The 16,119-nt window shown below is 54.6% G+C and overlaps 2 protein-coding genes across 3 annotated transcripts in view; one reads left to right on the top strand and one right to left on the bottom strand.

Moving 5' to 3' along the window:
- FYCO1 (FYVE and coiled-coil domain autophagy adaptor 1) overlaps nucleotides 1-16,119 on the bottom strand; it is a 71,592-nt gene that overhangs the window by 11,901 nt on the left and 43,572 nt on the right. For both annotated transcript variants that reach the window (XM_080827459.1, XM_080827458.1), the window contains exon 15: nucleotides 3,003-3,098. In XM_080827459.1, the coding sequence (XP_080683585.1) occupies nucleotides 3,003-3,098 (96 nt within the window). The remainder of the gene's footprint in view (nucleotides 1-3,002; nucleotides 3,099-16,119) is intronic.
- Nucleotides 9,936-15,196, top strand: CXCR6 (C-X-C motif chemokine receptor 6). The gene is made up of 2 exons (XM_080827485.1): nucleotides 9,936-10,034; nucleotides 13,290-15,196. The coding sequence occupies exon 2, from the start codon at nucleotides 13,311-13,313 to the stop codon at nucleotides 14,331-14,333; it is 1,023 nt and encodes a 340-aa protein (XP_080683611.1). The 5' UTR covers nucleotides 9,936-10,034; nucleotides 13,290-13,310; the 3' UTR covers nucleotides 14,334-15,196.

Genomic DNA, 16,119 nt, shown 5'->3' with positions numbered 1-16,119 from the left:
GGGAGGAAGCACACCCATCACTAGAAACTTCCTGTCCTCTTGGCCGTCCCTCTTTTCAGTGGAAATCTGTGCCTGCTGGAAGTTTCCAAGGGGCACCATGGCTTTTCTTAAATGGGTTCCAGGACCTGCTGCAGGGCTCACCTCCTCGTAAGCCTGAGGTTCCTCCTCTGCCCGTCTGCTCTCAGGTGTTGAGGAGGGCCTCAGAGGATGCGCTGGGAGTGAGTGAACCGGCCGTCCCCGCCGCGGCTGCCTGTTTCTGACTGAGCGGCGCCCCCTCCTGGACAGCGCACGCTAGCGCGGCCTTGGGCGGTGGTGTGGCTTTGGGCTAGTCCCACCTCCTTAGCTCTGAACCGGGAAGGTGGTGGCCCGGGCCTGCCGGGGCCCTCCGCTGGCTTCATGTGCCAGCTCCTCGGCTGCGTCAAGAAGCACAATGTTCCCATCTCACACGAGGAAGCCAAGATCCAAACAGATTAAGAAACTTGTTTCGGGCCCACCCAGGTCGGATCTGAAGCCACTACCTGTTCCCTACACCAAACTGCCTTTTGTGGCCAAAATCTATTACTGTCTCCCTTCATGTAGCAGTGGAAACTAAAGCTCAGAGAGGTTAGGAAACTCGCCCAAGACTGCACAGCAAGTAAGTCATGGGGCTCAGAGATCTGTTTGCCTTTGAAGCTGTGGAGATGGATGGAAATATTCCCCAGGACTATGCTAATGAGAAGCGGAGCCAAGGATGAAAAAACCCAAAATGCTCTACAGAGCAGCCCTGACAAAAATCATTCCACTTTTGTGAACATTTAGTTCGATGTCACGTTTTCCCATGTGTTCACTGAAGCTTCATTTGTGATTATGGTACAAAAAGCCCTGCCCGGTGTTCACAATTCTCAAGAATCTCAGAGTAGGCAGGAGGGTCCATTTTGGAAAAGAGGGCTTTCTTGTAAGATGGAAATCTTCCTGCATGGCCAAGTGAGCAGTCATCCTGACAGAAGTCCCCAGTGATGCTGGGCCATTTTATAATTTTATGTTCCAGAATTCTCCCCTTGCACCCAGTCCCTTAGATTGTGCTTTTAGTCTTTTTTTTTTTTTTTTTAACCTTTCTAGATCTGATCTGTTCACTGGGAGGATGATCCTCAGTCTCCCCAGAGGAGAGGCTAATAAAAATAAATCAAGGGTTTGCCATCTCTGCTCAAATATAATCTTCTTCTTCTTCTTTTTTTTTTTTTTTTTTGAGAGACAGAGAACACGAGTGCAGCAGGGTGGGGTGGGGAAGGAAGCAGGAGGAGGGAAAGAGGGAGAGGGAATATTAAGCAGGCTCCTTGCCCAGCATGAAGCCCAACGTGGGGCTCGAGCTCACCACCTTGAGATCGTGACCTGAGCTGAAACCAAGAGTCGGATGTTGAACCAACAGAGCTACCCAGGCACGCCTCAAATATAATCTTAAATAAAAGGAGTCTGCTGTCTACAGAACTCATATCATAAATGTAAATTCTACTGGTTTCCCTGCTCTGCCCTGTCCCTCCATAGTCATTCTCCACATGGCAACTGGAATGATCTTTTTTCAAATGTAAATTACATTAAGTCATTGTTCTGTTCCAAACCTCATTTTTGGGCTCCCCCTTCTCTCAGATTAAAAGCCAAAGTCCTCACAATGGTCAACAAGGCCTGATGTGACATGGGCCCCCTTCCCTCTCTGATTCAGTTTCTCTCGCTCTCTCTGTTTCAGCTGCGCTGGCTGTTTCCCTGTTCCTTGAACATGGCAGATACCATTCCGCCCCAGGGCCTTTGCACCAACTGTTCCCTCTGCCTGAATGTTGTTCCCTCAAAGAGCTGCATGGCAACTCCCTATGGTCTTACCTTTTTTTTTTTTTTTTTTTTTAAAGATTTTATTTATTTATTTGTCAGAGAGAGTGAGCACAGGCAGACAGAGAGGCAGGCAGAGGCAGAGGGAGAAGCAGGCTCCCCGCTGAGCAAGGAGCCCGATGCGGGACTCGATCCCAGGACGCTGGGATCATGACCCGAGCCGAAGGCAGCTGCTTAACCAACTGAGCCACCCAGGTGTCCCTGGTCTTACCTTCTTAATGCCGCTTTATTCAAGATCACAAATTCCACTCTACTTTGTTTCCTTTCCAGAGCCATAGCACCTTGTAATGCACAATGTAATTCACTTGTTTACTTACATCTATGGTCCACCCCTGCTGGAATATAAACTAAATAGGAGAACAGGGATCTTTGTTTTGCTCACTGATGTACTCCAAGGACCTAGAACAGACCATACCTGCTGCCTCCTAGGTGCTCAGTATCTGTGAATCTACTCAGTGACTATTAAACCATCAAGCAGCCATTAGACACAACCCAGGAGAGAAAGAACAGGATACGTGAAAATACTCACGCAGTCATAAGTCTTAAAAGACTACGAAGTAAGATGCAGAATATTTTCTTTGTATAGAAAATGATGTACATACGTATTTGTAAAAACTGGAGGGCTCTACACTGAAGCAGTTTGCTTGTCTCTCTTTTCTTTTCTTTTCTTTTTTTTTTACAATGAAAAGGTACTGCTCTTACAGTAAGAGAACAAAACAAAGTTATTTTCAAAAAAGCAGCACACAGGGCACAGGCGTGAGGAAGGGATGGCTATGGGGGCACGAGGAGCTTCGGAGGGTGAGGGAACTGCTCTCGGTCTTCACTGTGGTCACATGGGGGCAACACTGTTCTGTTCTGGACCTGGGACCCTCCCGTCTCTGGCAGAACTAGGACTCCAACTCCCAGCTGGGCTGGGAGGTTAACAGGATGATGGGTGATTACACTGTATTATTTGTCAGAATCTAAGCACCATACATGCAAAGGGGGAATTTACCTTACATAAATTGTACTTAAAAAAAAAAAAAAAAAAAAAGGACAGACAGGAAGCCACCATTGGTGCCAAGTCAGAGCCTCTGGGGTGCTTCCAGTTCCTCCTCCCCTAAAGTGACAGCCTGAGGAGTCCTGCTCGGAGACCTGTCACTTACATTAGCTCTCCAGACTTCAGCAAGCAGATTTCAGCATCCTGTCCCGGCGGCATGTCTTCAGTGTCCTCAGGGGTTAGCAAGGTTGACATAGTGTCCCTGAATGTCACACACAAGAACACACAGCCGTTTAGCCATTGGCACACAGAGTCCCACATCCTTGGGGCCCCCAGCCTTGGAGCCCCGTAGCCAAACTCAATGCTCAGGGTCCTTCAGTCCCAGAGGCCATGCAGAGGGGTCAGCAGGTAGGGGCAGAGGGGCCAGGGCTGAGCAGGCAGGACTGGGAGAAGCCAACAGGGCCGCCATGAGGTCTCCAGGGTCTTTCCAGTGGCCATGGGGGAGGGGCTGCCTGCAACTCAGATGGGCCACCCTCCTGTCCCATGCCAGCAGAGCTCCATTAGCAGTGTCCCGGGGTCCTGCCTGGCCGGCGCCTGGCTGGGACTAGCCAAGCCTGCTCTGGCCCATCTCTGGGGAGAAAGACACACACCCAGGAAATGGCATGGGCCAAGAGGGAGCAGGGGGACGAAGCCACCTGGCCTCTCTCGCTCACCACCCATGGTTGGCTGCACTGAGAGCCAGCAGCGGGACCGGCCGGCACCGCAGACGCACCATGCTTCCCACCATGCTCTGAGTGGGAGGTGTTTCAAACGTTTCAAACTGAACTGCTTACTCTGGGAAGGCAGACTGCAGTCCCCCTCCTTCTCTGACGGGGACACGGGTGCCCAGGCAGCTCTGGAGACGCAGGCCGGTGCCCCACGCCTGGACTTGAGCTCACCCCCAACCCGGCTGGAGCCCCACAGTGGCTCGGCCAGTGGGCTTGTGTGATCTCAGGGGCCTCAAGCCCAACCAGCTCGAGTACCCAGGCCTGGTCAGGGGAAACTGAGTCCAGAAAAGAAGAAACATCTGCCTCATGGGCAACTGTTAACAAGGAACATCTCCCACCAGCGTAGCTTTTCCCCAAATGTCACAATAACCCCTTCTCAACCGCCCTAGAGGAATCTCCCCACATGTCTCTTGGAGGAGGTCAATGTGCCTCCCTCCCTCCCCTGACAGGTACCCTTTGGGCTCTCACCAGCTCAGCCCCGGGGATACCCGCCCGACCTCTGAGGCCCCCAAGGGAACTCGAGTGAACGCAGTCCAGCCCCACCCCTCCCACTGTGGTGCCCAGAGATGTCCGCCCAGGTCCGTGCTGGACACTGATGTGGGCATGCCCTCCCGCCACCCAACCCCAGCAAACGCTGTCTCAGTTGGCAACACACACACACACACACACACACACACACACACACACAGCAGCCCAGGAAAGGTCAGTGGCCGGCAACAAGTCTCCAGACCTCGTGCTCAGACGGCTCTGCCTCCGCCCCCTTCACACCCACTTGGGCACCAAGTTCATGGCTCCCCTGGGAGTGCAGCTGTGACTTCTGCTGGAAAATGACAGCGCTGTCTGGGGTGCGTGGCGCACCACGCATGGCCACGCCTGGGACGGGCTCTGTAGGATTCCCGGTGAATTCCTGCGCTCACATGAGCTCAGGACCTAACCTAACACCACCCCTGGGACATGGGAGATTCAGCACAGCCCAGCGGCCACACCCTGCTGCTCACGGAGCTTCTGCCCGGAACAACAGCTGTCACCTCTGCTGGGAAGGGGTCCCGCGGTACCCGCTGCTCGTATTTCACTGCCCTCAACGGGTCAGAGTGTCCAACCTGCCTGCGGGGAGAGGCTACAGATGGTCTACCACAGTCCACATCCTGCGTCTGAGCCCGAGGCTCCCCGCTCAGTCAGGAGAACCCGAACGTCCACCTAAGGCCCCGGGGGCCCTCCATGGGGTGGCAGAAAGCAGGAGAGCAGAGTGGGCAAAATTCAGTGAGTCTCCCCTCAGCCCGTCCCGGCTGTCACTCTGCTGTGGGGGCGGGAAGATCTCCCATGTGTCCCAGTGCGTCACAGTGCCCTGGCAGGTAAGTCCCGTCCCACTAGTCTAGGGCTGCGACTGGGGCCGACACAGGGCCACCTGCAGCCCGCTCCCATCCGGCCTGCTCCTCCCTCCCACTCACCCCTGGAGCCCCAATCTGTCACAGCCCTCCTTACGCCGGGCTGTACTTAGCTCTTTTGGGTGCTGTCTCCCCCAGACTGAGAATCATTTGGAAGTAGGGGCAGGCAGCAGCTGAGCTGTCCCTACCCTGCAGAGGAATGCTGACAAACCAAAGAGAGAATGGAGGCCAGGTCCCTGAAGGTTGAGGACCCCGGAGCCCTGCACGGAGTGGTAGACACGGGGTCAGCAGCGGCACAACCACCATGGACTTACAAGGCCTTTCTGCCCGGAGAGGGACAGGTACTGCCCAGAGAGAGGCCTCTGTCCTCTTGGGAAAGCTCAGAGCACAAGACGGGGTGTCACTGGACTGGGCCCGATGTCATGCCTGCTCTCCGCCAGGCCCAGCAATCTCTCTGCCATTCAGCTCCCCGTCCCTGCCCCGTCCCTGTCTGCTGTGGTGCTGAGGCCACTGAGGGGTGAGACTCTACTCTCAGGGCGCCGCTGCAAGGGGGCAGGGGTGGGGGCCGACACGGGGAGCCGCCAGGGCTTCGGGATCACTAGACACGCACTGGCACCCGGCTGCCTGGCTGGGGCCGTCTGGGCAAGTCCCCGTCAGCCCACGGTAAGTGGGGGAGCCCATCTTCACAAACACCCCGCCATTCGGGGGCTGAGCACAGGGAGCCCCGAGCACTGGGGGCTCCATCTGTCCAGCTGGAGTTCCCTGGGGCTCCCGAGGGCAGGAGAGGTCGTGTGGCTCTTGGTGGTGTCCTCACTCCCAGGTGGTTCCAGTCTTGGGTTTATGGCTAATTGTGACTCTGGGTGCCCATCCCTCCTCCGAGGTTCTCCCTTCTCTACATGGGAGAAGGAGATGGAATCAGATGGACTCCGGGCTCTGCTCCAAGTTCAATGCTTGGCTGGAAAAAAGCAGTAGGTTCCAAAGGATTCTTCCCTCGGCCTTCTCCAGGCTTCCCAAGGAGGGTGCAGCCAGAACACGCCTGACCTGCCTGTTGCCACTGAGAGCAAGGCCGGTCCCTCGTTGTTCCTCTTCCTCCCTGGCCCAGTCCTTGACCGCCTCCCTGCTCACCTCCTCCCATGGCTCTTGAGACCACGGGCTTCCAGATCCCCCATCCGTCTCCCAGGAGAAACACAATCACAGAACGTCAGTGTGAGATGCTGTTCAAGGGATCAACCCACCCCCCCACCCCCAACTTGATGGCCATGGATATGGGAGCCTGAGGAGCCAAGATGTGCCCAAGGTCATTTAGGCCTGCCTCAGGTCATTTGCCTTCATCCTGTGCAAAGTGCAAACACCATATGAGAGGAAGATAAGTAACATTCCACGAAACAGACTCTGAAGCTGTGGTTGGTTCTCTCTCGCCTTCTCCAGCACGGAGGAGAAAAGACATCGGAACCCGTCACTCCCTCTCCTCCTCCAGCTCCCCCTCTCTGGCCATGACGACAGACAAGCCCTCATTACCTCTAAGTAGGTGCTTCCCAGGGTAGGTCCCCAGCCCCTCCCGGCCCTGGCTGAGGCGCTGAGCGAGGCGGGCGTGGGTGGGTGATGCGTGCCGAGGGTAAGGATTAGGGGCACAGGGGTTTCTTCTCAATGGCTTTTCGAATCGTGGGTCACGGCCCATTTAGTGGGTCACAAACCAATTTAGGAAGCCATGACCCACACTAGAAGAAGTCGAATAGAAAATGCCTAAGCAACAGTATACTGTGTGTTGTCAGGGGCAGCGTTGCGTCACAGAGCTCCTGCTATGCCTTCGTGTCCCCATGCACGCCCCTGGGTAGTCAGGTAAAAGGCGTATCTTACCTCGGGGCTCTGCAGACAGAAACTAGCTTGGGAAGGACGGGGAACAAAAGCATGGCCACTAGGGGGCACCCTCTCTCCTGCCAGCACCATTTCCTTCTGCTGGGGGCGGGGGTGGCTTTCCTGCGACGTTGAGACCCATTCGGTGCCCACAGCGCCCTTCCTTCCTCCCCTTGCTCTGGCCATGCGAGCCTCCCGCTGCCAATGGTGACCGCTGATGGCATGTCAGCCTTTCCTGCTGAGCTCCTGTCCCTGAGCCCGGAGTCAGGAGAGCTGACCTTGTCTTGGGGCGCACACGTCTGGGGCTGATCATCCCGGCACCCCCGGAGATCCTGCCCTGCACACTGTCTAGGATCAGTCAACGTCCAGATTACGTACCCGACGGTGAGCTGGCTTTCTGTCCCACATGTCCCCAGACGGAACACATAAACAAGGCTCCACTTGAGAACCACGTGCGGATAAAGTGGTGTCCGCGGACAAGGCGGATGGTGAGCCAGTCCCCGGCAATGCAGTCCAGGGGTCCGTACCTGCCTGGATGAGGAGTCACGGGGGACGGGGCGGGGTCCCTTGGCTTGGTCTCCACGGCTGGAATCTACAACAGCTTCCTCTCACAAATTGAAACGCCTCAGCTACTTCTTCATGTAGTTACGGTACCACCTCAGCCCTGCAGACTGCCTGCGGGGGGGAGGGGGGAGCAGATCCTCGGCTGTTGGGGTCGGCAGAGGAAGAAAGGATGCCTAGGAAGCCCCCACGGCCTGCGCGTCTTGCTGACCGCCTTCCTCGGAGGGCTCCAGCTGCTCCTCGGCCTCGCCAAGCAGCACGGTGAGAAGGGCCACTTCACCCGACTACCCAGGGTCCCCGGGCCAGCGCGGTCAACACACGGCTCTATGTTGACAACACCCTGCCCCGTACAACAGCCACCAGCCTCACGGGGCCGCCCGAACGCAGACCCATCACAGTTTTTTGAAAAGCCAACCATTTGGCTTCTCGGTGGCACCGGCCCCACCGCAGGGACTCAAGGGCCACCGAGTGGGACGGTACAGACCCAGGACAGGTCCGTCCTTGCAGACGGTGCCCATTTAGTGGCACGGGCTCGGAACGTGGTGCTGAGCCCACTCTCTGTGGGCTCTGGGGGCGTTTTCCCATTCGACTCTTAGAAGTAAGTTCCTGGGAGTTTTTCTTTCAGTCATTGGCTTCCTTTTTACCTTTCAAAACCCGAGTGATGAAGAACACTTCTGGTATTTTGATTTCTGATTACTTAGTAACCATGGTCCGACCACAATACCCAAACCCGCGTGCCCAGCCTCAGAACCAAGAGCCAGGCAGCACCAGGCGTGCCTCCCCGGCTCTGGCCAGAGTTGCCTTCTGGTTGGACTCTTTTTCTGAGGCTTTTGGTCCTAACCACGGCCCCCATCAGCCGCCAGCGCTTTGCACCAAGGCTTCTGCCAGCAGCAGGAACTGCCTCCATCCTGGGTCCTGGGACTGACGTCCCGCCTGGGGCTCTGGATCAGGAACATCAGGGCTTCTGGACAAGTGGGCAGGTCAGCGCACTCTGACTTCCAAGATAAACCCGCAACGGGCGTGGCTGCTGCTTCCCATCTAGTCTTTCCCCAGTTCTAGTTAGAAAACATTTAAGTATTCCAGGGGAAATCTAAGACATGTGATTGGGCCTTTGCCCTTGAGAAGTTCAGAGTTTTGTTTCAAAGAAAAGTAATGCCCTTGAAACACCGAGTGCTACAAACTGGCAGATAAGAAGATAACACTGGCACTAGGCGAAGTGGTTGAAATAAGCTTCTGGCTCACCAGAGGGTGAGTGGCTCCCTCCTCCTCCTCCAGTCTGGCTGTAAGCCTTCCACTGGAGAACTTTCCACCAGAGAACAGTGATGCCAAATGCAGCCATGCTTTCTCAGACAAACGAACCTGCCCCCCCACCCCCACCCCGTGAGCCCACACATGATCATGGAGACGGCCAGGGCGACGGCTGTTGCTTCCCACGGAGTACAAGTGCTTGTCCTTCCAAGACAAGGTCCTGGCCATGTGAGCATGTTTGACAAGGCTCAGGCTGTTCTAACTCTGTTCTGGGAACTGACCCCAAATGACACAGTTGGCTTGTCCCTAGGAAAAGCTCATCTCTCGAAGCGCAAGAGGTTCCAAAAGGAAAGGGTGGCTCGCTCCAAAGGGATATCTTGCCTTAGAAGGTCTCTTTCAGAGGATGGGTGCTTTGGCCCACCGCCCTGCAGTATTTGGTTCGGCCCGTTCACTTGTTCGTCATCCGTCAGGCCCTGCGTCCACTCACCACCTGTCCAGAGGTGCACACTCTACAGAGTCTCACAGCTCCTGCCCTCGTCCCTCTAGCTCCTGCCTTCCGGGGCGTTCTTCCCCAGAAGCATCAGCATTCCTGGGGCAGGGAGACCAACAACTAGGACTGTGTTGTCACCTGGTGGTCAGTACCTGGGGTGTTCCAAGAGTGAGGACAGCCTCAGGGAGCCAGAGGACTCCGGGCATGTGGGTTTAGGTGTCTGTCTGGCTGACCCATCCCCTAGGAGCCCTCTGGTGCTCTGGAGACAAGAGAGACCTCAGTCTGTTTCCTGGAAGTGCCAGTTTTTAGCCGTGTGCATGAGGGACTGTCCATTTCGGCTGGAGCCCTCAGTGTTTCCACCTGTAAAATGGGGACAGTACCTACTCTGCAGGGCTGCTGTGAGGTTCCGGGGCTGTCACGCGGGAGCAGCATGCATACCCCGAACCTGGGGCACAACACGGACTTTGCATTGTTCCAGGCTGCAACAGCTCCAAAGAGACATGATTAGTGAAGGAAATGATGTCACGGTACAAATGCCATGAGTCGTCGGTGGGCTGCCTGAGCCAGACCTGCTTCTTGCCCCCCTTCATTTACAAATAAAAACCTTCTGAGGTCCTGACAGGTGATTACGTCCATAGCCAGGCAGCAGGGGGGGCAGGATGTGAGAGCCACTGCTTCCTATCTCTGACCCCCAAATTACACAGATGCAGGCTGGTCATGTGGATTCTGATGAACAAGGCAGGGGTGGGTAGGGCTGGGGCTCTTATGATCACCAACCAAGGGCTCTCAGAAGACAGTCAACGGAAACACGGACCACATCACAGAGAGACAGGCAGACCTTGCTGCTTCAAACGAGCTCACTTCTAGGACAAACTGACAGAGTCTCTTCGCTGGTGAGTCATTTATGTTCTTGTTCAGAGTTAAAAGGCAGGTAGTAACCTCAGGCTGCTGGGGTCCTCTGATCCCTGCCTGCAGGTGCAGTGTGGGGGGAAAATGCCCGGGCTTTAGGGCTCGGCTGCTCTTGGTTCGAATTCCACCTCCACCCCACGACCCGAGAACTGTGAGGTGACTTAGGGAAGTTCTGGGCACAGAGTGAGATGGCATTGGTACTGCCCTCCCAGGGAGACGGGGAGAGTCTAGCCACTCGCCACATCTGTTCACTGAATAATCTCTGATTCTTGGTTTTCATTTCTTTTGCATTATAATTTAGAACAAAGGCTCTCAGATGGTTGTCTCGTTTCTCTTCCCAATGTGAGTCAATAGACCGCTGCAAAAACTTCAGAAAGATAGACAAGCATAAATGGAGAAGGGAAATAAATCCTCACGAATTTATAGCTAGAGGCAAACTGCTGATAAACTCTGGGCATTTTTTTTCATTTTTACTGGCTGGCTCAGCTGGTAGAGCATTCGACTCTTGATCTCAGGGTCATGATTCAAGTGCCACGTTTGGGCATGGAACCTATTTTAAAATATATAAATACAAATGTATATATATCATCAAAATCACAAAATTTGTCGTGCATTCTTTTTTTTTTTAATTTTTGGGGGGAGAGGCAGAGAGAGAAGGGGAGAGAGGGAATGTTAAGCTCCCCACACCCAGCACAGAGCCCGCCATGGGGCTTGATCTCAGGACCCTGAGATCATGACTTGAGCTGAAACCAAGGGTCTGATACTTAACCGACTGAGCCGCCCAGGCGCCCCGCCGTCATGGATTCTTAAACAAGGGTCCACAGGATACGTGGAAGAGGGACTCAAAGGGCTCACCAGCCCTCGGAACAACAGGCAGGTAGGCACGTTACTTCTGAGGAAAAGGTCTGCAGTGTCAGAAGACTCTCGAAGGGTTTGCGATCAAAGTTAAGCACCATGACCACTTTTATACCCTTCTGGTCATCTGTTCATTGTGGCAGTAACAGCCAAGGCTAACGGTGCACGTTGACTTTGTGCCTCTGCTGCTCGGAGTCATGTCCATGTAGTGCTTTCTCCAGAACCATTTAAAGCACTTCCTAAACATCTGAGTCGTGTTCTATTTTATGTCTGAATTGCAATTTGCTAATTTATTTATTATTATTAGACATTTACACTGCTTCCAAAGTTGAATATATGACTTCTTTTTTAAATGAAAAAAACCCTGCATATATCAACATAGGACTTTGGCTATTAAAGATAAAGAAATGAGTGATTTTAACATGTCTAGAAGGAGACTGATTTTTTTAAAAGAAGATTTACCCATTTATTTTAGAGACAGTGAGAAAGAGCACACGAGCGGGGAGAAGGCAGAGGGAGAGAGAATCCCAAGCGGACTCCGTGCTGAGCGGGGAGCCCGACGTGGGGCTCTGGCTCACAACCCTGAGATCACAACCTGAGCCCAAACCAAGAGTCAGATGTTTAACAGATCCAGGCACCCCAAAGGGAAACTAATTTTTAGTAGTCTATCTGCACAGAACTGTGCGGCCTCAATCTGTCCAGCATAACATAACTTAGTACAAATGGACGTGCACGGGCCCTTTGGGAAGCTAGTTAACATCAGTGTAAGTGTGCCAGCAGCAGCCGTAATAGGATTTTCTTATAAACAGGCAAGGGTAAGTCAGGCAGGAATGGAGACTTGATATGACTCTTAAGGAGAGCAAAGCTGCTTGTTTTGTTGTCCAAGCGATGAAGCAGTAACACAAACATGCCCTCATCTGACCTACTTAACCCAGCAGCCCACAGAGCTGGTGGGGCCTGAGGACTCCGGATGGCCTATCACCCTCCCACATCGCACATTCTGCAGTCTAAGAGCAGGGACCTTTCACTGAGCAGTTGCATCCCAGAGGCAAGGTCCTTCCTTGGAGAGAAGGGTGCTCTGTCCCCACGAGCACCGAGGGGGCAGCGTCAAGGCTGATAGCATCTCCAGGCAGGACAAAAAGTCTTCAAGTAGATTAGAAAGGAGAAGGTGATCTCCCCTCGGACAGGCCCTCGTCTGGCCAGTTGACATTCTGACTTTGCTAAATCAAATGCATGTTTTTCTGGAGACTTCTTAAGGTTCTAGCAGGATATGGCCCTGGGTGACCAGTGGTGAGCCGCACTGTGTGCTGAGTCTCTGCAGACCAGTGGCCCGAAGCCCCGCCACAGCTGCCCCTGCTCCCACACCAGAGCACCTCACCCTCATGTCCTGTCTGTGGTCCTCAGCACGGTCTTGGGGGCAGAGGGAAGGGATGGCCTTGAAAGGCTGGGAGCCCCGGGCAGGAAAGGTGGCTCTCTGGTTGTTGCTATAAACCTCGCTGAGAGGTTGGCCCCAGTACCCCCTGCAGGAGCCCATCCATCTGGCATCCCATTTCAACCAGATCTTCCACTGTTAAAGGAGACCCCTTGGGCCTAAGCTGCCAGTCACACCAGCTAAAGTAATGTTCCCTTCTGGGAAAGGGTTCCTTTCAAAAGATTCCCGAAGATGAGGAAATCTTCCAGAAGCCAGGCTCTGGTGGTGGAACGGGGCGTGCCAGGCGTAAGGGGCAGGCTGGGCCGGGCTGCCCGATTCCCTGGCTGTGGCCAGCTCCACCACCACGCCTGGTTTCTTGCACACCTAAATCCAGGCAGTGGAGGGCGAGAAGAGACAGGATGGACTGTCTACCCAGGCAGAGAAGTCCTGGTCATCCCCCAAACCCCTTCTGGTCTCCAGAGGTCTCCTCAATGGACCCTCCCCCCACCGCCATGGGGGGATACACACCTTAGCTTCCACAGAGAGCAGTTTGGGGGTCTAATTTAACAGAAAGCAAGGCACAGCACGGGCAGATGAAGGCAAGCCTGCCCGCCACAAAGTAGTTCTGGACTTCCAGAAGGTCACCATCCCCATCCTACCACATGGGGCCTTTTGCTTTCGAGACCAGCTGGCACCAGATTTTCTGGGCCGTGCATGGGGTCGGTTACATGTTGTCTCCCAGGTGGGTTCGAGCCTTATGATTTTAGGGCTAATTAAGGGTCCCTCATGCTGCTGGAGCAACCACCCCCTCAGCACTGGCTGTCTCTGGTACACAGGACTGTGCTGTTGCTGAGCAGAACATAGGTGGGTTCTGGAAAGGACTATGTGCTCCCTAAAAGTGGGGCAACAGGATCGCAGGAGAACAGGAGTGTCGCGCTGGGCCACGCCCGTAATTGCTGTGTTTGCCTCCCAGGCGTTCACGGGAACGCGCGCCATGGAGGATGACTACGTCGACCCTGTGTTCTTCAACACTTCCAATGACAGCAGCCAAGGGCACAAACGCTTCCTGGAATTCCGCAAGTTCTTTCTGCCCTCCGTGTACCTGGTGGTGTTCATCTGCGGCCTGCTGGGGAACTCGCTGGTGTTGATCGTGTATGTCTCCTACCAGAAGCTGAAGAGCCTGACCGATGTGTTCCTGATGAACCTGCCCTTGGCTGACCTGGTGTTCGTCTGCACTCTGCCCTTCTGGGCCTACGCTAGCATCCATGAGTGGGTCTTCGGCAAGGTCATGTGTAAGACCCTGCTGGGCATCTACACCTTGAACTTCTACACGTCCATGCTCATTCTCACCTGCATCACCATGGACCGCTTCGTTGCGGTGGTTCGGGCCACCAAGGCCTACAACCAGCAGGCCAGGTGGATGGCCTGGGGCAAGGCCATGTGCCTGCTCATCTGGGTGGTCTCCCTGCTGGTTTCCCTGCCGCAGATCATCTACGGCAACGTCCATGACCTCGACAAGCTCGTCTGTGGCTATCACAATGAAGAGATTTCCACCGTAGTTCTCGCCGCCCAGATGACACTGGGGTTCTTCCTGCCCCTGCTCGCCATGATGGTGTGCTACTCGGTCATCATCAAGACCCTGCTTCACGCCCGAGGCTTCCGGAAGCACAAGTCCCTGAAGATCATCTTCCTGGTGGTGGCCGTGTTCCTGCTGACCCAGACGCCCTTCAACCTCGTGAAGCTCATCCGCAGCACGAGCTGGGAGTACTCCACCATGACCAGCTTCCACTACGCCGTCGTCATCACAGAGGCCATCGCCTACCTGCGGGCCTGCCTTAACCCTGTGCTCTATGCCTTTGTTGGCCTGAAGTTTCGGAGGAACTTCTGGAAACTCATGAGGGACATTGGCTGCCTCCCTTACCTGGGGGTCTCAGGTCCATGGAAGTCTTCCGAGGAGGCTTCCAAGACCTGTTCTGCCTCTCACAATGTGGAGGCCACCAGCATGTTCCAGCTGTAGGCCTTGCCCGGGCCCGGAGAGCTGCTCGGGAGCAGGGCTGCGAGCTCTGGGTGCGACGAGGAAGGCTTTGTTTATGGCTCGAGCGTTCTCATGGAGAAGTCACCGAACCCTGCAGCTGGTGTGGGACGCTGCTTTTCGGGCATGAACACATTCCGCTCTCCTTTAGACCCCCAGGCCTGAAGCTCAGTGTGTGTTGGGGGGAAAGCTCTAAAAACCGGAAGGGTTTTCCCTCCTCTATGCCCAAGAATGCTGGCTCCAAGGGAATGATGTGTGAGCCTTAAGACCTCAGGTTTTCCTTCATGGCGACTGGGGCTGAAGGCTGAAGAGGGGACCATTGCCACACAGCTGCTGAGGGCAGGTGATGGTTCGGGCTCCCCAGTTTGGAACACTCCTCTGGCCACTGGGAAGCAGGAAGATTAGGGAGGCCATGAAAACAAGTGCCGGGCCACATGGCTGGGACCTCAGTCAGCAGGCACCGGACACAAATGAGATGGGGCTCTGCCTCCCCTTGGGGTTGGGCTTTATAGAGAGAGATGCCTATGTTCTCTTTGATTAATCCCAGAGGGAAGGACACCAGGCAACATGAATGGGCCCTTAACAAGTGAGTCAGCCGAGGATTCCAGGGGTCCAGAGAAGGTTAGGAAAACGTGCAAAGCGGAGTTTAAGACGATCTTGAGTCTAAGTGGCATTTCTGAAATGGATTCTTTGATGGGTTTGCTCATTTAAAAACTCAAGTAGTCCAACGCCTGATACACTCTCGCACATATAAATCACGTTATCGGTGTATATAGAACACAAACACGCCTGTGTCAAATAGTATATGATTTTCACGACAAAGAAATAAAACCTTTTTAAAAGTCTCTAAACGATGCTTATCCTCAGGCATGTTCTACTTTAACGTGGTATGCGTGGAACACACAGGAAAGTGATTACTCTGGGGGCTCGAAGCACAGGAAACAAATTAAAACTGTACACTTTCAAGGCACTGTTCCATCAAGGAAATGGAATATACCAGTGTTCCCTCCTCTGCTGTGGCTTGCAACCTCCTGACCAAATTGTGAAGTGTGTTCGTGTAACCTCCGTGATACAGTCACAGGATAAGGCCATTCGGAATGTCACACACTTGAGTAAGTATATTAGATCCTAGCAATCTGCTCAGTAGGCAAAGTTGCTTTTTTTTGGCTCATGCTTCCCAAAACCACTCACCAAAATGGAGAGAACCAATCGCCAGCGGTGAAATCAGGTGCACAGGGTGGGGGAGGGGGGCGCGGGCCTGGCTCAGCAGTGTGGCTCTGGGGTCCGGACTGACCAGAGCAGAATTCCAGCTCTGGCTCTCACCCGTTGGCTAGACCGGTCGGCAGTCCCTTTAACCTCTTCTGTTTTGGTGAAATGTGGGCCATCCTGGCGCCTGGTGTGCGGGGGACTTGGGTTTAAGAGCACAAGGTGCACTCAGCACGGTGTGTGCTCGGTGGTGGGAGGGGCCGCAAAGATGGCAACGGCGGCCCGAGAACCAGCGACACACTGAGGCCGCAGGTCGTCCTCTGTGAGCTGGCAAGGCGCGGCAGCGTGTGCTTTGTGCGTCCGGGGCCATGGGGGATGTGTCTCATGGCCTGGTCCAGCAGCACACGGGCCGGGCCTAGCCGGGCCCATGCGACCCTCCCTACTGTCTCCCGCTCACACCTAAATGCACCCACGGGAGCAGCTGCCTCCAGTGTCCACGGGCCACGTGGACCAAGAGCCTTCTTGCTCAACAAAATCTACCCTTTCGATGGTGACAAGGCTGACC

The sequence above is a fragment of the Martes martes genome (assembly GCF_963455335.1).
Source record: "Martes martes genome assembly, chromosome: 1".
In the NCBI taxonomy this organism is placed as follows: Eukaryota; Metazoa; Chordata; class Mammalia; order Carnivora; family Mustelidae; genus Martes; species Martes martes.
Note: the sequence above shows the minus strand (reverse complement) of the source record. Positions and strands in the feature narration are given on the sequence as shown.